This window comes from Anolis sagrei, chromosome 1 (genome assembly GCF_037176765.1).
Source record: "Anolis sagrei isolate rAnoSag1 chromosome 1, rAnoSag1.mat, whole genome shotgun sequence".
In the NCBI taxonomy this organism is placed as follows: Eukaryota; Metazoa; Chordata; class Lepidosauria; order Squamata; family Dactyloidae; genus Anolis; species Anolis sagrei.
The window spans coordinates 179,738,716-179,762,574 of NC_090021.1; the positions used below are offsets into that span (position 1 = coordinate 179,738,716).

The window sequence follows — 23,859 nt, forward strand, 5'->3', positions numbered from 1 at the left end:
ATGAGTAATCTGACTGACACCCATTGGATCCCAAACAGGCAACCCCACGTAGAGCACGTTGCAGTAGTCTATACAGGATGTAAGCAAAGTATGGACTACTGTGGCCAAGTGTGACTTCCCAAAGTATGGGTGCAACTGGCACACAAGCATTAGTGGTGCAAATCCTCCCCTGATCACTGTCTTCTACAACACATTGTGATGGTTTCTTCACAAAATGGGATAAGGAATTACCCATTTTCCCCACAGATGATTTTCAAGCCACTATGTGGCTGAAATGAGAGGTTTTAAGGGGTTCATTTTCTCTTAAGAAGGATGTGTGGCCCTTCTACACTACAATATAAAATCCAGATAATCTGCTTTGAACTGTGTATGGCAGTGTAGACTCAGTTCAAAACAGATAATGTGGATTATCTCATTTGATAATCTGGGCTATATCGCAGTGTTGAAGGGACCTGTGATTCCCTGAGTACCCTTAGCATGTTTATGATGTAGAGGAGATATTCTTACTATTCTCCTTGCAAGGGTGGGCAGTCCATGGCCCAATAGAAGATGGACTCCAACAGTCCAAGAGCGTCTGGTACCCAGCATTATGAAATTTGCTTTTCCTGTACTTCAAACCTTTTGACCAACCCTCTTTCAAACTTGGTTTTATTTGAATACTTTGCATAAGTGCCAGGGGAAAGATTTTCGATTTCACAGTTGAAAAAAGCTAAATGTGTATTGCCGTCAACATTCTGCTTCTGAACCACAAAAGCAAAATAGTTGAAGCTAGCTATTCCCAGCACTATAAGGCAGATGAGAAGAGGTTAAGTTGAGGTGCAGATCAGTACAAGTTTATTCATTACATTACAGTTAGTACAGTGGTGGCACTGAAAGGTGCAAGTGGGCATAACTATCCCCAGAGAAGGTGATCCTCCATTATGTTGGGACACTTTCTTGCCCGGTTAGCCACAAGATTATTGCACTTAGTTGTAAACATGATCAACCTGTTTGTCGTCTTTAAAGAAGATTCACACAGTACTATTGAAAATTCTTTATTTAAAAAAGATGTCTTCCTTGTGTGTCTCCTACACAACATTGGGTTGCATAAGGCCAATATTTTCTCCTTTTCCCCACTTCTGGTTTCATGTAGAACATTGTAGATAAATTCCAGCATCAGGAACAGAGACATATCCAAATATTCCTCTCCCTTGTCTACCAGCCCATATTACCAAGTTGTTCCCCTTCAGAGCTGCTTTCTGGGCAATGCTACACGCCCTTGTCATAGGCCTATGTTTCCATTGGTTGCGCTTGTCAGCAGAGCAGGCTTGCCTTCTCCATTCTGAGATATTGTCTTCTGTTCAGCCATGAACACACAGTGTTCTTTTGCAGCAGAATCTATACCTGGCAGGAAGGTCTGGGGTGGTTTTTCCCAGTCTGGAGTAAATTCGTATTTATTCACAAAATGATCCACAAGGCGCTTTCTAGTTAGGGCCACTTCTTTTTCAAAGGCATGTATTACACTTCTGCCAGTTTTGCACTAAAGGAGCAAGCAGAGAATTTCATTTAGTTGCAATATATTTACAGACTAGGCATATAGCACTGACATTACAAACAGTGGCAAGGGACTAGAAGAACTATAATCTATTACTTACAAGGAAAACCCTGACTCGCTCCATCTCTTTTTCGTAGTATTCCTCCACTGTTAGGTCATCAAAATTCTTAGAAAGGGACAAAAATCCACAAGAGTCGTTGCTACGTTTGGCATGTTCCTGCCTGTAAAAAGAATAATTTTCACATAAATCTGTATAAATAAAAATGTAATGTTTGTTTGTTTGTGGGATTACCATAACTCAAAAACCACTGGACGAATTGACACCAAATTTGAACACAATACACAATACGAGTGATCATCATTCAAAACAACACTGAAAAACACAGCAGAAAAGACTTCAAAAGCCAAAAAATTAAAAAAAAATACATTACAACGTATGCGCATAAGCTCACACAGCTCCCCAGATTCGAGCCTGCAACCTTTCGGTCAACAAGCTTAGCAGCTCAGTGGTTTAACCCACTTCCTACCAGGGGCTCCCTATACAAGTATCTATATAAATAAAAATGTTAGTTCGTGCTACCATCAGAACTCAAAAACCACTGGGGGAATTGACACCAAATTTGGACACAAGACACCTAACAGTCCAATTTATGTCCTCCACTCAAAAAAATTGATTTTGTCATTTGGGAATTGTCGTTGCTGGGATTTATAGTTTACCTACAATCAAAGAGCATTCTGAATTCCACCAATGATGGAATTGGGCCAAACTTAGCACACAGGGCTCCCATGACCAACAGAAAAAACTGGAAAGGTTTGGTGGACATTGACCTTGAGTTTGGGAATTATAGTTCACCCACATCCAGAGAGCACTGTGGACTCTAACAATGATGGATCTGGACCAAACTTGGCATGAATATTCCATATGCCCAAATATGAACACAGATGGAGTTTAAGGGAAATAGACCTTGACATTTGGGAGTTGTAGTTGCTGGGATTTATAGTTCACCTGCAATCAAAGAGCATTCTGAATACCACCAATGATGGAATTGAACCAGACATGGCATACAGGACTTCCATGGCCAACAGAAAACACTGGAAAGGTTTGGTGGGCATTGACGTTGAGTTTGGGAGTTGTAGTTCACCTACATCCAGAGAGCACTGTGGACTCAAACAATGATGGATCTGGACCAAACTTGACACAAAAATTCCATATGCCTAAATATGAACATAGATGGAGTTTGGAGGAAATAAACCTTGACATTTGGGATTTGTAGTTACTGGGATTTATAGTTCACTACAATTAAAGAGCATTCTGAAACCCACAAACGACAGAAATGGGGCAAACTTCCCACACAGAACCCCCCATGACCAACAGAAAATACTTGAGGCCATCCAGTCCAACTCTCTTCACCAGGACAAGAAAATGTAATCAGAGCCCTCCTGACAAAGAGCCATCCAGTCATAAATATAGATAGATAGATAGATAGATAGATAGATAGGATAGATAGATACGATTCTCTCTCACACACACAGATATAGTATCATAGATTTGAAAGAGACCCTTAAAGAAGGACTATGATATGTTGCATATTCCAGAGTAGGCAAACCAGACACTCTCCACATCAACACTGACAAAGAAACAACAAGAAATACTGTTTACTCACAAGCATAAAGGAATTACATATATTAGAAACCAACACTTTCTCATTACTTTATTTTCCAGAACACCAGACTGGGCCACAGCAACGCGTGGCAGGGGACAGCTAGTAGTAAATAAATACATAAACCAAGCTTTACCTTAAAAGTCAATTTTTCTTGAATATATCTAGCTTATTACTTCAAATTGTCTTTGCAAAATTTCTAGCTTAATGAACTTTGCTCAAGTGTCCTTACCAGGGGTCATCATTGGGCTCCCATCCCTCCAACTCTATCAAGCAAAAGAAACACTTCACCACATCTGGTTCATCTGTGTTTGGACACTGGATAAAACCAGCACTGGCCATCTGCATGGGAAGAGAAAACCCACATAGGTTCCATGGGATCATCCAGACATTTTATAATATTGTAAATACACCACTCTATAGGCTCAGGAAATTTACAATATTTTAACATTTCTTCCCCATTTTGAAATTAAGTCTAAGAAACTTATGATGTGTTTGGATTTCTGCCAGTCACATACATGTCGAAATATTTTCATGATGAGCAGCAGAGTTATATTACAATTATCTTTGCTTTTGAATTATTCTTAAAGTGCCTCCTGCTTAGCTTCACCATATAAACTTACTCTGTTCGCCCGATCCAAAATATGGGTTCTCCACATTTATCTTGCGAGGTTTACAAGGTCAAATTAAGTCTTTGATCCAGCAGCTATTGGCAAGATTTATTCTACTTAGTTTGCACGATTATCGTTGTGTTTGCTTAACCTTGCATATTCAGCTTTTGCAGAGCTTGCCCCAACTGCAATTTATGTTGCTTAGGGAGGTTTAGTGGACCAGAGCAAAGATAGGACAGCAAAGCATGGAAGTAGCCAATGTTAAAGTGAAAAGGCAGCATCCAGAGCTGTACAAGCAGATTTCTGTGCAGACAAATGCATTTTCTATTTCTGCTGTTTTTCTTCTCTCTGAGGGCCCTTCCACACAGCCCTATATCCCAGAATATCAAGGCAGAAAATCCCACAATATCTGCTTTGAACTGGGTTATCTGAGTCCACACTCAGATAATGTGGGATTTTTGGCCTTGATGTTTTGGTATATAGGGTTGTGTGGAAGGGCCCTAATGCTCCTTTCCTCCAGAACTGTTGCTCAAAGGCCCTTCCAGACAGGCCCTATATCCCAGGATCTGATCCCAGGTTTTCTGTTTATCCCACATTATCTGGTAGTGTGGACTCATATAATCCAGTTTAATGCAGAAAACCTGGGTTCAGATCCTGGGATATAGGGATTGTCTGGAAGATGTCAATGGGATTTTGGCCTGCATCAATAGGAGCATAGTGTCTAGATCTAAGGAAGTAATGTTCCCCCTCTATTCCGCTTTGGTTAGACCACACCTGGAATATTGTGTCCAATTCTGGGCACCACAAGCTGGAATGTGTCCAGAGGAGGGTGACTACAATGATCAAGGGTCTGGAGAACAAACCCTATGAGGAGCGGCTTAAGGAGCTAGGCATGTTTAGCCTGAAGAAGAGAAGGATGAGAGGAGATATGATACCCATGTATAAATATGTGAGAGGAAGCCACAGGGAGGAGGGAGCAAGCTTGTTTTCTTCTTCCTTTGAGACAAGGACGCGGAACAATGGCTTCAAACTACAAGAAAGGAGATTCCATCTGAACATGAGGAAGAACTTCCTGACTGTGAGAGCCGTTCAGCAGTGGAACTCTCTGCCCCAGAGTGTGGTGGAGGCTCCTTCTTTGGAGGCTTTTAAACAGAGGCTGGATGGCCATCTGTCAGGGGTGATTTGAATGCAATATTCCTGCTTCTTGGCAGGGGGTTGGACTAGATGGCCCATGAGGTCTCTTCAAACTCTTTGATCCTATGACTTACAAAAATTCATACATGAAATTATATAAAAGGTTAGTATTAAAAATCAATTAAATTAACATAGAATTAAAATTCTTTCACACAAATCCATTAAGACAACACAAAATCAGTAAAGCAGTATGCTTCTTCAGTGGGTTCTTGTGCTATTAACAACAGTAGTTTGCCTCAACTCACAGGGGCTTCAGTTTTACTTTAATTTAGTTTTTCTATGAGACAGCTGAATGTCATTTGGAAGGAAGATAGTATAAAACTAATTGGAAATACAACAACAACTTCAACTCTGGCTGTAACCTCTCTAGAAGACAAGCTTTTGGAGTAAGAAGACATGTTGTGTCTTTCTTCTACTAGAAAACATAAGAATATATTGAAATACAGCATTCCCACAGGGAATTTAGTAGATTTTCAGCTGTCTTCTTCTAGAACATAAACTTCTAAAGAAAGACATTTTAAAAGCACTATCTATCTAGGTTTGTGTAAACATTAGTTCCTTTTAAACCCACTAGTACTCTCTTTAAATAGTATACATAGCCCTCAAAACTTGTGTATTATTTAAATATAGAATCACCATAGTATCTTGATAGACTTACATTTTCAGGAGTGCATTTGCAATTCTCTTTAAAAGGCCACTGAGTGAAGGTTTTCAAGCGATTTTCATACTCATACATATCCCTAAAGTCAAAGAGGCTGTTGGTAGTTGCATGGATGTCTTTGAGGATTGTCTCCATTTTAAGAAGTTGGTTTAGTCACCTTCTTTCTCTACACTGATATTGTGTGCTTTCTCTCTTTGTATTTAAGTCAATTTGTGGGCTCTCTTGATCGGCTTCACCTGTAAACACCATTTCAAAATTAAATGTTTGCAACTCTCAGAAGGGAGAGAGCTGTGGTCAAATGTTCTCCTCTACACTGAGGTCATGCATTGTGTTTGGAGAACAAGTTGTGTAAAAAGCATAGTCAGACACTTATACATCTCAGTGGGATTGCATTAAGACAAACTCCAGTATGTCTATACTGAGGGTGGAAATTCTACTTTGGTCAATTGTGATCTACTCTTAAGTGTTTTTTAACGAACTATTATTTTGGACTAGAATGGCCACCTTGGAGTCTTGTAAAAGTTTGTTGCTGGCAAAACATACTGATTTGGAAACATGTCTCATTGTGATCAATAGAACTTGCTTCATGGGATCTATAAAGTCCTATAATGTATAAGGTGATATAAGGTTATTTCTTTGGAGTAAGCCCCATTGAGTTTGATGGAGCTTACATCCAAGCAGGTGGGCATGTAAGCTTTTTTGTGTGTATCAGGAGCAACTTGAGAAACTGCAAGTTGCTTCTGGTGTGAGAGAATTAGCTGTCTACAAGGACCTTGCCCAGGGTATGCCCGGATGTTTTCCCATCCTGTGGGAGGCTTCTCTCATGTCCCCGCATGAGAAGCTGGAACTGACAGGAGCTCACCCCACTTCCCGAAGTTGAACCACTGACCTTTTGTTCAGCAGTTCTGCTGGCACAAGGGTTTAACCCATTGCACTACTGGGGGCTCCATAAAAGGAAGCTCTCCCAAGCTCAGTCGTGCTTATTCCTAAAATAAAATATAACATATAAACCCCTCATACCATATCTATATCAATAAAAATATAATGTTTGTTTGTGGGGTTAACATAACTCAAAAACCACTGGACGAATTGACACCAAATTTGGACACAATACACATATCAGACCAACGAGTGACCATCACTCATAAAAACACTGGAAAACACAGCAAAAGAGACTTAAAAAGCCAAAAAAAAAAAATAGAAAATACATTCCAATGCATGTGTAAAACCACACACACACACACATATATACGCAAACACACATATACACAAATATATACACACATACATACACACACAAAACACATAAACACAGACTGGGCCAGAGCAAGGCGTGGCAGGGGACAACTAGTAACTTATAAATCATCCTCCTGTGGTGACCAAATGCAGAAGAGGTTCCCATTTCTTTCATAGTTTAAATTTAAGGGAATGTAATGGATGTTTTATTCCTTCATATTGGCTTAGGCAGCTACTCCTCAGATGTTCGGTTAACCCAGAGACATTATGTTGGCAAAATCCAAACTAAGATCACATGCTTTCTCTGTAGCGGTGTGCTGTGCCGCAAGAGTTATAGCCCATAAAGTAATTTTTCCAAACTTTGAGCTTGCCTCGTTTAGAAAGCCTTGCATCTTACATAAATGAGCAAACAATAATTAGCAGGCACTGAGTGGACTTGATCATTTGCTGGTTTTAGGTACAGTTCATGTTTAAACATGTAAGATAGATGCACAGAGAGTGGCTAGAAATCCATGTTTAATTTTGAAAAACAGAGTGACTTGCAACACATGTAAAAGATGCTGCTGGAAGGCTGGAGATTATTTATTGCCAGGAAAAATAAATCATCTGAGGGAGTGCCAAGGCTCAGGATCACAAAAGCTATTTCGGAAGCATGCCCCGTTGCTTCTCTTGTTGCCATTGTAGGACCTATTGAACCGGCGGTTGTATATTTTTCAGAGCGCAAGGCTGGTACTCGACACAATTTTTGTTGTTCATGTATTGTGCACAGTTGCATTGTGTAGTTGCTTTAGAGGCCTGTTTTGCACAACCGTTGATTCTATCAAGAAATTTCCTTCATCACACTAGATAATTAATCCACTTTAAACCCGGTTTCTGCATCCTGCAGAGTTCTGGGGTTTGTAGTTTAGGGAGGAGCCTTGAACAGCCTCCCTAAACTACAAACCCCAGAATTCTGCAGGAGGAAGAAACCGGATTTAAATTGAATTCATTCTCTAGTGTGATGTGGTAGTAGGTCTATGTTTTCTACCTGAAAGACCTTGTGGTCAAAGTGTGTTTGGGATACTAAAATTTATATGTGTTTTCCCTGTAGTATTAATTCAATTTGAGAACACTTTAAATGCCATGAATCAGTGCTATTGAATTGTAAGAGCTGTTGTTTTGCAAGACCTTGAGCTTTCTCTGCCAGAGTGCTTTTGCCTCATTAAACTATAATTCACCGAATTCCATAGCATTTGAGCTTTGTCTCAAACTGCATTAATTCTACAGTGTAGATGGACCCGTATGTTTTGTTAATTCAGTGGACTGGTTTTTCATTTCAGTCCTTTTACAGATATGTACCTTAAAGTAAAGGCTATAGAAATTTTGATAGCTTTTTATATAACTTTACATAACACTGTTTTCCAAATCTTAACCCAGCCAGAGGCTGCTATAAATTCGGCCGTAAACCCCAATATGCCAAATGCATAAAATACAGATATATTTCAGAGGTTTTTTTCTGAAGAGTTCTGAGAAAACATAAATGAAAGGAACATGAACCCTTGTTATGTGAAGGCTGAGCATGAATAAAAAATTATTGGACAAAATGTCTGGTTCTCTCTGTTTCCTAACAAGCAAAGTTCAACAGGGCAACATGAAGCTTTTTCCAGCATGGGCAGGCAGCGATGGGGAAATGATGGGTAACTGCTGAACTGTGCATTTGCTTTCCTTTTTGATCCAATCCTTTTGTGTTGTGCTTCTTAGTTTCTAAAACTGAATATTATAGACTGTGTTACTACTGATAGTTGTAAACCTGGAAGCTTATTCAAATTGAAGAGCAGAAAGAATTTGCTCCAAATCAATAAACAAAACTTCTATCTATTATAAGGATTATTAATTAATGTTTATTAAAAAATTCTATGTAAATGAGAAAAATCAAATATTTGTACTCTTTACTGCCGTGTACCAAAATAGGTTTTGTAGGGTGGGAAATGAAAGAGGTACTGAAGAGATAGTAAAGTGCCTTGAAGACGAAAGAAACCACAACTCAGCTGTACAACACTTTCTTTGCATGTTGTATATCCAGGATTCATTCCCAACTCTGCAGTAGATCCAGGCTCTTCTACACAGACCTATATTCCAGAATCTGATCCCAGATTATCTGCTTTAAACTGGATTTTATATAAGTCTCCACTGCCAGATAATCTGGGATAAACACATAATCTGGGATCAGATCCTGGGATATAGGGGCAGTATAGAAGGGGCTCCAGTTAGAAGGACAATGGAGGAGGACCATCCTTTCTGAAACTCAGAGAAGCCACAGACAGTCAGGATTAACGACGTTGTGCTGGATGGGCAAATAAATACATGATGGCTTCTGTCTTTCCATATAAGGTTAGATTTAGAGCTCTATATTGGAGGAAAAAGCAAGGAATTGATCTAACAGGGCTAATGTTGCCTTCAACAAGGTCCGCCACCATAGTTCTTTTCAGTGTCATTATGTCGAAAACAGAAATATGAAGCTGTCTGGCAGCTATTAAAACAACATCAAATGAATGTCATGAAATATTAAACTTTAATTCTCTTTAAATTTGTAATTTCTTTCCTTTGAAGTGTATAATATTAATATGTTTTGTTATCATTTTTATATATGACTGATTTATATTAGTACCAAATGCCTTAGTACAGTGGTTCTCAACCTGTGGGTCCCCAGATGTTTTGGCCTTCAACTCCCACAGCTGGTAAACTGGCTGGGATTTCTGGGAGTTGTAGGCCAAAACACCTGAGGACCCACAGGTTGAGAACCACTGCCTTAGTATGAATAATAAAAAAAAAATGTGCAGATAATCCATTGCAAATCTATGATACTTTAGGTTTTTTGATCCTCTTTTCAACAAAATATACAAATGATGCTTTGAAAGTGGAAATGACCTTATTCTCTTTCTTGGCCTTCTAGATTCTTCCAATGGTGCAGGAGTTTATAACTAGCAACTTGGGGCGTATGTTTATCGAGCCACCTCCTTTTGACTTGTCGAAAGCATTTGGTGACAGTCACTGCTGTGCTCCTCTCATTTTTGTTTTGTCACCTGGTGCAGATCCCATGGCTGCTCTTCTCAAGTTTGCCGATGACCAGGTATGTGACACTGTTCCAGTGCTTCACCAGTGAGATGTTTTAAAGCTGGGAACCATTAGCTATATATCACTTTTCCAAACTCATGATCTGTGAATGTTGTGGTGCTAATGTGAAATCCAATATATATTACTCTTTGAATGAATACACATTGCAGTTGTCATGTAAGGCATAATTCCATCTAGCCTTAAAGTGGCCATAGTAAGGCCTATTCTAAAAAAGCCATGTCTTGACCACTCAGAAATGACCAACTTCAGGCCAGTATCAAATATGCTCTTTTGGGCAAGGTTCTGGAGCATGTGGTGGCCTTGCAACTCCAGGTGTACCTGGATGAAACATGTGTCTTCACAAAAGAAAGTTCCAATGAGTTCAGCGGAGCTTATTCCCAACCATAAATTTAAAACTTTGCATAGACTTGCACGCTTATGTCCCAACTAGAGTACTCGCATTGAATCAACATTTGAGAGACTAATTTGCATAGAATTTTGGAAAAATAGACCCATGTATGATTCCACAGCAAGCTGGCTTCAAGAAAGGCAAAAGCTGCGCATCACAAGTTTTGAACCTGACTAAGATGGATTTGAACGGCAGCAGATTACAGGAGGTGTCTTCATAGATCTGTCAGCAGCTTATGACACTGTAAATCATTGCCTTCTCCTGAGAAAAAATTATAATATCACAAAGGACTATCACCTCACCTGCTTCATAGGAAATCTTCTACAAAACAGGATCTTTTTTGTTGAATTCCAGGGCCAGAGAAGCAGATGGCAAAAACAGAAGAACAGCCTGTCTCAGGGGAGCGTGCTTGCTCCATCAATGTTCAACATTTACACACATGACCAGCCACTGCCAGAAGGGAGAGAGTTTCATCTATGCTGATGATCATGCCATCAACGCTCAAGCAGGGAGCTTTGAGATGGTTGAGCAGAAGCTCTCCAAAGCTTTAGGCACTCCTATTTCCTATTACAGGGAAAACCAGCAGATTCCTAATCCATCTAAAACACAGGCATGTGATTTTCATTTTAAGAACAGACAAGCATCCTGAGCTCTGAGGATTACCTGTGAAGGAATCCCACTGGAGCATTGCAGCACACCCAAATACCTGGACCGTTCTCTGACCTACAAGAAGCACTGCATGAATATCAAGCAAAAAGTGGGTGCTAGAAACAATATCATATGAAAGCTGACTGGCACAACCTGGTGATCACAACCTGATACAGTAAAGACATCTGTCCTTGCGCTTTGCTACTCTGCTGCTGAGTATGCATGCCCAGTGTGGAATACATCTCACCACGCTAAAACAGTGGATGTGGCTCTTAATGAGACATGCCGCATTATCACAGTCTGTCTGCACCCCACACCTCTGGAGAAATTACAGTTTAGCTGGTATTGCACCACCTGACATCCGCTGGGAAGTAGCAGCCAATAATGAAAGAACCAAGGTAGTAACATCTCTGGCCCATACCCTGTTTGTATATCAGCCAGCATGCCAATGCCTTAAATCAAGAAATCGTTTTCTAAGATCTACAGAGATACTCACAGGAACACCTCAGCAAGCAAGAGTCCAAAAGGGGGAGGCTAGAACCCAGCACCTCAATCAGTGGCTGAGACTGGATGAGAGACTTTCCCCCTGGACACACAGAAGACTGGGCAACTTGGAAGACGCTGAGCAGATTGCGCTCTGGCACCACGAGATGCAGAGCCAACTTTAAGAAATGGGGCTTCAAAGTGGAGTCCACAACATGCAAGTGTGGAGAAGAGCAAACCACAGACCACCTATTACAATGCAGCTTGTGCCCTGCCACATGCACAATGGAGGATCCTCTTATAGCAACACCAGAGGCATTCCAAGTGGCCAGCTACTGGTCAAAGGACATTTAATAGAATGCCAAGTTTTTAAACTTTGTGTTTTTTTTAAATACTTTACAACTGTACCCTTGGTTTGCTCCTGATATGATAAATAAATAATATCTGTTTGAGGAGTGAACATAAATCCCATTTATTCTATTAGCCTACTTTAGTTGAGCCTTATAGTAGGAATCAGGCTGCAGTGCTATCCCCTTCCAGGAGCGATTCTTACCGAAAACTGTAGGACTTACGAGCAAACACCATTACATTGCAGTATTTGCCTTGAAGGCCAAAACACAATGAGAACTGGTCTTGTTCTTGTCAAGAAGCGTATTATGCCATATGAAAGAAAACCAAGGCTGTGGATTTGATTAGAAGGGCCAAAGTAGAGAGAGCATGCGGAATCTTATTAGCAAACCGCAGAACTCAACAAACAAAAGGAAATGAGAGGGCCTTTTCGGTGACATTTACCAACTGCATTTGCTTGACTTTAGTTGACATTATTTCATTCAGCAAGTTTGTTGTGTTATGATGACCTTCTGTGATATCTTCTCTCTTTCCTTGCTGCAGGGCTTTGGTGCAATGAAACTGAGCTCCTTGTCGCTGGGCCAGGGCCAAGGCCCCATTGCCATGCGCATGATTGAGAAGTCAGTGAAAGATGGCAGTTGGGTGGTTCTGCAGAATTGTCACCTTGCCACGTCATGGATGCCGATGCTGGAAAAAGTCTGTGAGGTAAATACTGATAGCAGTATGTAGCATTACAATAACTGCAGTTTCCATTTGGGTTCCACAAGGAGGCGATACATTTGTCCTAAACAGGAGAAAGTGATTGGCCCCTTGTCCAGCTTGATAGGTATCTGGATAGTCAGAGTGGGAACAGAATGATGGGTATTCTTAGGTATTGCATGTCATGCAAAGGAAGTACTTCCACAAGTCAGATAGGTAGAATAAAATGCCCAATGGAGGTAGAGATGGGAGAAGAAGAGGAATAACTTGTAGCATGTTGTCCCAATACATTTAAGAATGATTTTGGGGAGCGACGCAATGGAAGGCATAACTTTGTATGTTCTGTTTCAGAGTTCAGATCTCTATAACGAGTCTACATAAACCTTTTCATAAAATGGAGTCTTTAGAAAATGCTTTAAGGCTGAAGTTCTTTGCATACATAATTAAGGACCATATCACATTGGCATATGGATTTGCCGCGCGTTGTGGCGAATCCGTGGGGTTCCGGCGAGGGGTGTGGAGAACCCGTCACCCCATACCTCACATTGCCCAAGTTACAGCTGGCTTCATCCCATGGAGCGTAGCATCCACCGCCCAGCTTCCCCCCGTTGCTTCAAAGTCAACACGGGAAGCTTCTTATGTTGCCGCAGCGGCGGTGTACACCATGCTGCTGCTGCGTAATGGGCTCCATGGTCGTGTAATGGGCTCCATGGCGAAAGGGGAGAGCAAGCATCATACGTTGGGCAAATTGCCCCATCTGATGAGATCATAAATGAATACATCCAAGTGGAGTTAAATTTGAGTAGAATTCTGCAGATGGACTCCAGATTTGGATTTTGGTGTGCACAGGAAGACTTCATCTGTCTCTCCTCCACCTTATAGCTCCAGTTTGTTGTGAGGTGGAGAGTGTCTCCCAAACATTTTGAGCCATATTTTCCGAGTTCTTAGAGAGCTGTTTCAACTGAAGAAACAGCCGGCATAAGGACTTTGATTCCTCTGAAACACGTGAATATATTTGAGATGAGGTTGCAAAATGTATGTCTCTCCAATACTAATTTGTACTAAATAATCCTGACAACACTTTTTATCATGATATGTATGTGTGTGCTTCAAATCACCTGTTGACATATGCTAACCCCATTAATTCTATAGGGTTTTCTTGCGACCTCATTACATGGGACTTTTTCACCATTCTAGGTTTTGCCAAGTCACTGCCAGGATGCAGCCCACTGGAGCCCATCACATAACGCAGAGCTACTTCCAGCAGGGTTCTGTCCTGGCTCTGTTTTGGCAGTGTGTACAGAAGCTGACCTGAGAACATGGGTGACTACCCGTATTCTCATTCAAGAAGCAGGGGGCAGATGGGAAACACCATATGGTGGTAAAGGGACCATGAGTGGCACTGGCTGGCGGTTCCCCCAGCAGCCCCATGGATTCTCCTAATGCCCCCTGGCTTATGTACCTCCATCTGATGAGGTCTCCAGGCAAGGAATACTTAGCAATGGTTTTGCCAATTCATTCTTCTGAAATACAACTTACAGCAACAACCAGCTGTCTCCCATCCAAGTACAACCCAGGGCTGACCATGCTTAGCTTCCAAGATTAAAAATGATCTATTCATTGTAATAGGGACATTTGTTCCATGTGTCTTAAAGATTATCTACCAATTAACTCCCTTAGTTGCTGTATGAATAGGTCAGCTATTTCAGGTTGGGGAGTTTGACTTGCCTATTATAACACTTCTGTCTGGAATCGAAGATAAATTACTGTCTCTGATGAAAACATTTCAGAAAGTGTTGATATTACAGTGAATACAAATCTAGATCCCTTTGGCTTAAATATGATGAGTTGCTTACAGTGGTGTCTGTATTTCCTGTCTCTTTCCCATTGCAAAGTTCTTTAATACTCAAAACTCTCTTTTACCCTCCCCAAAGCAATTTTGGGTGCATGGAGATGGGAGAGGTCTGCAGTAGGAAGCGGAGATTGCACCTCCCATCTTACATTTCATATTCCTTTTCATGTGTGTGGCAGTCCAGCATTAGATATAACCTTTGTCACAATTAACATTCATAATAGCCATTTTTGACTGAAATTTCTTTCGTTTTTCTCTCCTCTAGGAACTAAATCCAGACACAACGCATCCTGATTTCCGCATATGGCTCACGAGCTACCCATCTCCGAATTTCCCCGTTTCAGTGCTCCAGAATGGAGTGAAGATGACAAACGAGGCCCCGAAAGGTTTACGGGCAAATGTGATCCGTTCATATCTGATGGACCCCATCTCTGACCCTGAGTTTTTTAATGGCTGCAAAAGGCCTGTTAGTACACCATTATTAGCTTCGCTTCCTCCTTTCTGTCAAGAGTATAAAGCAGACGCTGGCAAGTTGATGATGTGTTTGCTGGTGTAAAACCTTCCAAATGTAATAGCCCTCCTTCTCTGCACTGAAGTCTGCGCTGATTACTGGCTCCTGGGATGCAGTAATAGCGGATTTTATTAAAATTTTATTTTTATTTTATCACCAGGCTTCTCTTTCCTCCTCTGCCGGGCTTTGGTGGTGTCCCATCAATAAAATAGCTTCTTTCTCTTTTTTTTAATGGGAAGAACTCATTTCGTAACACAAATCTGCAAAAGCAAGGGGGAAATTTTCAGTTGCAGAAAAATAGCTGAGCCTCGCACTGGTGTGAATGAAGTCTTTAATCAACAGCATTAAAATGGGAGCTTCTTCAAACTGGGCGAGCTAAAATGGCTGCGCAGGATTGATGGATGGCACTCATAAACACCTTCTTTAGAATGACTGCTCAGACTGGGGAGCCACCTGCTGTGTTCGTAATTAGGTTTCAGAGCTTGAGTGGGCCTGACCCAAGGTAGTTTCCATGATAGGCGTCATGATTAAGAATCGAGAGCCGTTGTGCTTAAACTGTGATGATGATCCTTTTCTGCTTGCCTCGCAATTAAAAAAAATCCAGATTGTTTTTTTATAAAAGAGGAAATAAAGCCAAGAAACGTAAGACTCGTGCGTTTTAGCTGTAGACGTAGAAGATGAGAAAATGCATTTCTTTTTAGTGGCATAGTCTTTGTATGGAATGGGATACAGTTCCCAAAAGCTTGTACCATGTCTGCGTTAAGTAATTATTAGGGGGTCAAGGGGTCCTTCCACACAGCCATATGACCCAGAATATCAAGGCAGAAAATCCCACTATTTCTGCTTTGAACTGGGTTATCTGAGTCCACATTGCCATATATTCCAGTTCAAAGCAGAAAATGTCAGATTTTATTCAGCTGTGTGGAAGGGGCCGTGGAAAGTTTTGGGTTGGTTGACTGAGAAGAAATCATCCATTACGTATTTCCTGTAATAACTGTGATAACATTGAAGTCAGTGGAGTATAGCTATTATTTTGCACTGCAATGGTAATATCAGCATCTCCAGGTCAGGTTGTAGTACACAGTGCTGTATACCTTCTGAACAATTTTCCAGCTTCTTCTGGTGCTTTGTAAAGGTGGCAAGGTAACAAAGAAGATCCTGGTCTTACCATGGGCTTTTGGTGAACAGAATGGGATCCTGAAACAGTGTAGTAAATAAATAAATGAAGTTAAACCATCATCTCATGCAGTATTGTCAACTTGAAAGGATCTCTGAAGGCACTTGATGCCATACTGCTACTCAAGCTACTCAGAATGGTTCCTGGAGGAAGTGAGTGGCATAAGATCAGAAAGGAAGTAAATAGGCTTTGATGTTTCCACATTGTTCATCTAAGAAACATAAGAAAGGAAAATATGAATGTGTCATTCATGCCCATGTTTTTTTCTTCTCCCCACTAACCCCCAAAGGCTGAATTCAAGAAGCTGCTGTATGGCCTCGTCTTCTTCCATGCACTAGTTCAAGAAAGACGGAAATTTGGACCACTGGGTTGGAATATTCCTTATGAGTTCAATGAGACTGACCTCCGGATCAGTGTCCAACAACTCCATATGTTCCTGAATCAGTATGAGGTATCATAAAGTTTTGTTTTCTGCATAGAAAAAATATGACTGGTAAGATTTAACTGCAGCAAGAACCAGCTTTATCTAGGGCCACATCTATACTGGAATGCAGCTTATACCAAGTCAGATCATTATTGGCCCTTTCTGTTGCACTCTAGCACTGAAACACCTTTTCACCCAGCATCACACCAGGGTCCAGTAATTCTATCTAAAATGTTTCTTAAAGAAACAGATAAAAAGGAAAAAAGGGCAAATCCAAAGGCTCAGTAGAATAGGTAATACAAAATATCAGTAAACATGAAAGCAATTTTTTCCAAGGTAAATCTTTCAAAGAAACAAAGACATGAACCAGAGCAGGAATCTTGAAAATACTTGAATCATGAACTTGAGAGCAGAGACAGGAGAGCCATCTCTTATGGCAACGTTGTCTCCTCTGAGAGGTTCAAAGCCAAACTACTTAATTTAAACCTCTACAGGCATCCATGACATCATGTTGAATACACCTGGACTTCAAGGTCTTCCCACGAATTCTGTGAGAATATCTAGTTTGTCTGTTTCTTACTCCTTCTGTTCTCAGGCCTAATCTAGTTTTCTGGGAAAACTCCCCATCTGCTCAAGGAATTTCACTTTCCCCTGTTGCCTGGAAACATCGGCCTCATCTGCCTGCAATTATCTCCGATCACGTACACATTCCTTATTTTGAAACCTATCATCCCCCTCATCCTCTGACAAATGCTTGCTGTACTCTCAAGACATATTAAAACAGGTGCTCTTATGTCTGTTAGAAACCTTTGCAACTACTTCAAAGGAACTGCAGTGACCTGCAAAGTGTAGCTGGAATTTCTTCTTATTATGTTGCACAATTATAGTGCTATGTTTCACTTTATTATGTTGCACCATTATAGTGCTATGTTTCACTTTAAATGCCATGGCAACAGATATGGAATCCTGAGATTTGTAGTGTAGGGAGAGCATTTAGAATGGTCATCCAGAGTGCTCCTGCATTGCACACTTTGTTGTGGAGAAGAATCATGGCATAATTTCCTACTTTAAAAATAACTGGTACAAGGACAGGTGTACAAAAACTTTGAACTGTGTGGTCCCTTGTTGTGTATTAGCAGATCTAGATTATGGACAGAGTGTGTGTGTATGTATGTATGTATGTATGTATGTATATATATATATATATATATATATATATATATATATAGCAATCGTCTTGGAGCCCAAATTCCTGTGAGTTTTAACCTTCTAAGTCAAGCTTCATTATGAGTGTTCACACTTCGAGAAAGCACTGGGAGTTCACAAGGGTGTGGTTTTCTATGTTTCAGGACTTGCCGTATGATGCTCTCCGCTACATGACAGGGGAATGCAATTACGGAGGCAGGGTTACCGATGACTGGGACCGGCGTACGCTACGCAGCATTTTAAACAAGTTCTACAATCCAATCATTGTTACGGATCTTGACTACAAGTTTGATGCAAGTGGCATTTATTATGCCCCTCCTGAAGGAGAGGTAGGTGTCTTAACAGTCATTGGGCCCAATCCAGAAAGCGGCTATATTGGGGTGTTGTGTGGTTTCCGGGCTATATGGCCGTATTCTAGCAGCATTTTCCCGTGACGTTTTGCCTGCATATGTGGCTGGCATCTTCAGAGGATCATCTTACTCAGAATCTGTGGAAGCAGAGGCCAACTGGGAGATGGTTAGAGCCACAAGGAGGAATCACTGTTTCAGTAGATCTTCTATCTGAGACAGTTGTAGAAAAGTCAGCTATGCTTCATGATTATTGTTTCCTGGTGCAAAACAACTATATCAGGTATGGGCAAACTTTGGCCCTCCAGATGTTTTGGACTTCAACTCCCACAATTCTTAACTATATGCAGGTAGTACATGTAACTTCCCCCCTCAAAAAATATATCAAAGAAAAAAGTGTGTACATTTGTACTGCGCATGTAGGGATGATATTACAATGGCCCGGCCATAGGTTTTTAAATCCTTGTGTGTTATTATCTATATGTGAGTTATATTAATTGTATTGTTTATTTCACTTATTGCGTGTTGTTTTTATTAGTGTGTTGTTGGGCTTGGCCTCATGTAGGCTGCTCCGAGTCCCTTGGGGAGATGGCGGCAGGGTATAAATAAATTATTATTATTATTATTATTATTATTATTATTATTATTATTGAGATTTAACCTTCACTGTTGATACTAAGTGACCTGATCCCTACAGACTGAGATCTCCCAAGTGGTGGAACATATCTCTTGGTGCAGAACACATAATTATGCTCTCTGAATACATGCACAGAGTCTCTGCAACAGATGTCCCTTCTCTCCTCTTGTATCATGCGCATCATAATCAGGGCCAGCTCTACCATCACTCAGATTGAGATAGGAGCCTCAATTAGGAGGTTCTGGGAGGCAACAGTGGCAGTCCTCTGGGCAAAGACTTAATGGATACAGAGGGCCAACTATATATATATATATATATATATATATATATATATATATATATATATATGGGTGTGGGTGTGGGTATGGGTGTGGGTGTGTGGGTATCATAGTATTCAGTGCTGTTTAGTTTTAATCCTATTTGGGACCCCATATGTTTACTGGATGGAAACTCCCATCTCTTTTGATTATCTGCCATGAAGATTTGAAATAATGGAAATTGCAATCCACCAGCTCTTGTGGTTCTGAAGTTGGGGAAAGTTTCAAGGATATTTTAAAGACAGGTATCATGTCCCCAAGCCCTGTATCCAAAGTCAAACCCCACTGATTGAACAGAACAAATGGCAGCCTTCTGGATGCTACTGTATCACAACTCTCATCAGTTCCAGTTGATGCCTAAGTATGAGGAATTCAGGAGTTGTAGCCCAACATCTGCAGGACCACTTAAAATGACATGGCAGTCCATAGGCCTTGAGTTTGAGACATGCTCTAGATTTTTTTCCAAATTTTTTACTAGAAGATGGAGCTTGACATGCCACATAATTTGGTTGTGGTTGTCTAAACCAGCTTGTTGCCCTTAGGTGTAGTAGGAGATGATGCCACACTCCCAGTATCAAGAGTCCTACGTGCATATGTAAAATGTCAGAGTAGATGTCATCTCATCTTTCGCCTCAAGTATAGCAAAAGACCAGCTTTGAAAAGGGGGACGTGAAAAACAGACGCTACAGAGGCACTATAAATTTGTGTGGGTGCAAAACAGTTAATCAAAAGAGTATTGTATCAAAGGCAGAATGACTGCACGGATTTGGAGACCTGGCTCCTAGCTCAGGAGAGACAAGTTTAGCCCTTGGCTTCACCTCTGGCTATAATCAATCTCAAATGAAATTTTGCCGGGGACTGTCAATCAACTCTTGGGCTTCATTTCCCCGCCATTAGGGTAACCCCCCTGTGCAATAAAACAGGAGAGGGCTAAGAGCTTGTTCTCAACAGAATGTTGGAGGCAGGTACGATGGTAACATGATCCAGGGGTTGATATGCAGTAGCAATTGGAACTGTAGGACCAGACTTTCCATTTGGTGAAGTAAGGCAGCGGTCTCTGCTTCAACCTTTATATCTCAGCAGAGAATTTACCCATCTGCCTTTAGAATGATAATAACAATTATTATTATTATTATTATTATTATTATTATTATTATTATTATTATTACTGTCATTATGTCAAATTAAAAGTCTGAGCTAAGCTCACATCGGACACAACATTGTTGTTGTTGTTTAATGCGTGATTAATGTGAAGCATATGGTTCACTTCAAAGTCCATTTCAAAAGTCTGAGCTAAGCTCACATCAGTCACACAATGTTGTTGTTGTTGTTGTTTATTGTGTGATTAAAGTGAAGCATATGGTTCACTTCTAAGTCCAATTTAAAAGTCCGAGCTAAGCTCACATCTTACTTACTTACTTACTTAGGTCATCCCTCGTTGGATGAGTAAGATGGTCTTCCATGATGGGTTTCCTTGTGGATTCGTAGGTGGCTGTGGAGCCCTATTCTTGACCCGCATCTTCTCCCACAGTGAAGGCATTGGTTTGCAGGTGGAAGGCGGTCCCGGTCGGGGTTGGCTTGACGCGCCTTCCTCCTGGCACGTTTCTCTCTTTCACCCTCCACTCGTGCCTCCTTGAATTCTGCAGCACTGCTGGTCACAGCTGACCTCCAGCTGGAGCGCTCAAGGGCCAGGGCTTCCCAGTTCTCAGTGTCTATGCCAGAGATTTTAAGGTTGGCTTTGAGCCCATCTTTGAATCTCTTTTCCTGTCCACCAACGTTCTGTTTTCCGTTCTTAAGTTCAGAGTAGAGCAACTGCTTTGGGAGACGGTGGTCAGGCATCTGGACAACGTGGCTGGTCCAGTGGAGTTGATGGCAGAGGACCATCACTTCAATGCTGGTGGTCTTTGCTTCTTCCAGCACACTGATGTTTGTCCGCTTGTCTTCCCAAGAGATTTGCAGGATTTTCCGGAGGCAGCGCTGATGGAATCGTTCCAGGAGTTGCATGTGATGTCTGTAGACAGTCCACGTTTCGCAGGCATATAGCAGGGTTGGGAGGACAATAGCTTTATAGACAAGCATCTTGATATCCCTACGGATGTCCCGGTCCTCAAACACTCTCTGCTTCATTAGGGAAAATGCTGCACTAAGCTGACATCAGGCACACAACATTGTTGTTGCTGCTGTTTACTGTGTGATTAAAGTGAAGCATATGATTCACTTCTAAGTCCAGTGTAAAAGACTGAGCTAAGCTCACATCAGGCACACAACATTATTATTATTGCTGCTGTTGTTATTTATTGTGTGATTAATGCGAAGTATATGATTCACTTCTAAGCCCAATAGACCTCTGTAGGTGAAGTGTGGGAATCATAGAGTTGGGAGAAGCTCATGGGCCATCCAGTCCAACCCCCTGCCAAGAAGCAGGAAAATTGCATTCAAAGCACCCCCGACAGATGGCCATCCAGCCTCTTCTTATATAGACAAAATGTCTTGGGTTTGCCCTAGTCACAATGATGGGCATTTAACTAGTTGGTATGGGCTAAATTCCAGGCTGATATGATCCTGTCCTATTTGGAGCTGACAAAGCATAAAGTTCCATTTGTGTACCTATGAGAGCCTATGGCTGTCCCTATTGCCATTCAATATGCATTTCCCCTACACATTCCTAGTCAGAATCCATTGGGGTGGGGGTGGGGGAGTCAACCAACCTTTAGGAGTCACTGAATAGTTACTACATAAACTGGGGAAAGCCATTGTGTAAGAGGTAATGGCAGCCTCCTTGGGCAATATTAGGGAAAATGTTTACACCAGCCAAACCAGAGTTATGCAAGCCATCAGTCAAAAAGAAGATTCTGGCATCTGTTGTCTGAAATATCATGCAACACTGGCTCCCTGCACCAGAAATGTTCAGGGCCAAGCAATTTGTAATTTTCTATTCCCATTCTGTTTCCAGTATCTAAGTTACATTGAATACACAAAGACTCTTCCCTTGAATCCTGCCCCGGAGATCTTTGGGATGAATGCCAATGCTGACATCACCAAGGATCAAGCTGAAACACAGTTGTTGTTTGATAATATCCTTCTCACACAGGTACAGCTGTTTTCATTTGAGAGTAATATCCTTACTGCTTCCTTTGCTTCCACAGTAATGGCTTTGTTATTGATCAAAGTTTTTGCATGCAAGTTTAAATACAGAGAATTTTCCTTTCCTCCTATTACTGTTAGTGCAATATTCATGCACTCTATGATGTGGAGCATCGTGATAAGCTTCCGTAAGAGCAATTTTCTCCACTGGAAACTAAGTCATGGAAATTCAAGACGTCTCCTGGTCTACTTGAATATTATATGACTATTCTGTACAGCCTCACAGACACTTGGAGCACATACATTCACCTTTCTGACTATTTCATTGTCTAAGAGAGTACACTATTCCTATAGTACAGGGATCCCTAAATTAAGACTTGGATACGGTCCTCCAAGGTCCTTTACCTGGCCCCCGCCCTACACTTTAGACTTAGGGTTGCCCTAAATCTGAAACGACTTGAAGGCACACAACAACAATCCTAATGGACTTGACTATCTCACCAACCTAAAGCAGACACACACTTTCCATTGAAATACTGGTAAGTTTATGTTGGTTAAAATTGGGTTGGTGTAAGTTTTTCAGGCTGTATGTTCCAGAAGCATTCGCTCCTGACATTTCACCTGCATCAATGGCAGGCATTCTCAGAGGTTTTGAGGTCTGCCTGAAAAACTTACAGCAACTGAGTGATTCTGGCCATGAAAGCCTTCGACAACACATTGGTTAAAATTGTTCTTCACTTTATATATTGTACTAGTACCCACCACGTGTAGCTGTGGCTAACCTTCCCTCCCTCTTTCTCTCCTTTCTTTCTCGCCTTCCTTCCCTCCCTCTTTCGTTCCTTCCCTCTTTTTCTTTCCCTTCTTCTTTCTTCCTTCTCTACCTGTTTCTTTTCTTGCTTCTTTTGCTCTTTGGTTCCTTCCTTCCTTCCTTCCCTCCCTCTTTCTCTTTCGTTCCTTCTTTCCTTCCTTCCGTCTTTCACTTTTTTATTTCCTTCTCTCCTTCCTTCCTTCTCTACCTTTCTTTCCTTCTCTCATTCCTTCCCTACCTCTTTTTCTTTCCCTTCTTCTTCCTTCCTTCTCTACCTGTTTTTTCTCTCACTTCCTTTGCTCTTTGGTTCCTTCCTTCCTTCCCTCCCTCCCTCCCTCTCTCCCTCTTTCTCTCTTTCGTTCCTTCTCTCTTTCCTTCCCTCTTTCACTTTTTTATTTCCGTCTCTTCTTCCTTCATTCTCTACCTTTCTTTCTTTCCTTCTCTTTCTTTCTCCCCCCTTCTCTCCTTCCTTCCTTCCTTCCTTCCTTCCTTCCTTCCTTCCTTCCTTCCTTCCTTCCCCCTTTCCGTGTCTGTTTTGTTTGTGCATATATGTGTGTATATATTTCTGTATATATTTGTGTATATGTGTGTATATATATATGTATTTGTGTACATAGTGCATGCATTGTAACGTTGTTGTTGTTTTTTTTTTTTGCTTTTTAAGTCTATTCTGCTGTATTTTTCAGTGTTTTTATGAGTGATGGTCACTTGCTGGCCTGATAGGTGTATTGTGTCCAAATTTGGTGTCAATTTTTCCAGTAGTTTTTGAGCTATGCTAATCCCACAAATGAGCATTATTTAGATTGGTCTTTCATGTTGTTTGCACTACAAACAAGATATGTGAAGTGTGGCTGAACCTAATGCTGTCCAGTGATAGATCAGAGTAACAAAAAAGGGCTCTAGGCCCAGTTTTTCTAAC

At 41.1% G+C, this 23,859-nt stretch overlaps 2 protein-coding genes across 2 annotated transcripts in view; one reads left to right on the forward strand and one right to left on the reverse strand.

Moving 5' to 3' along the window:
• DNAH7 (dynein axonemal heavy chain 7) overlaps positions 1–23,859 on the forward strand; it is a 184,480-nt gene that overhangs the window by 150,320 nt on the left and 10,301 nt on the right. Inside the window, exons 54-59 of the mRNA XM_060780806.2 lie at positions 9,830–10,006; positions 12,422–12,583; positions 14,695–14,895; positions 16,407–16,568; positions 17,891–18,076; positions 22,002–22,139. Of these exons, the coding sequence (XP_060636789.2) occupies positions 9,830–10,006; positions 12,422–12,583; positions 14,695–14,895; positions 16,407–16,568; positions 17,891–18,076; positions 22,002–22,139 (1,026 nt within the window). The remainder of the gene's footprint in view (positions 1–9,829; positions 10,007–12,421; positions 12,584–14,694; positions 14,896–16,406; positions 16,569–17,890; positions 18,077–22,001; positions 22,140–23,859) is intronic.
• On the reverse strand, positions 1,227–5,796 carry LOC132778124 (baculoviral IAP repeat-containing protein 5.1-like). The gene is made up of 4 exons (XM_060780794.2): positions 5,659–5,796; positions 3,428–3,537; positions 1,635–1,755; positions 1,227–1,519 (listed from the first exon to the last, which is right to left on the reverse strand). The coding sequence occupies exons 1-4, from the start codon at positions 5,794–5,796 to the stop codon at positions 1,262–1,264; spliced, it is 627 nt and encodes a 208-aa protein (XP_060636777.2). The 3' UTR covers positions 1,227–1,261.

Excerpts from the sequence above, each read along its gene's own strand:
- LOC132778124 (XM_060780794.2), bottom strand. The coding sequence starts at position 5,796 with ATGGAGACAATCCTCAAAGACATCCATGCAACTACCAACAGCCTCTTT. Across the intron at positions 1,756-3,427 it reads GAGCCCAATGATGACCCCTG|GCAGGAACATGCCAAACGTA; the intron begins GTAAGGACACTT and ends TTCTTTTTACAG. Across the intron at positions 1,520-1,634 it reads AGCGAGTCAGGGTTTTCCTT|TGCAAAACTGGCAGAAGTGT; the intron begins GTAAGTAATAGA and ends TTGCTCCTTTAG.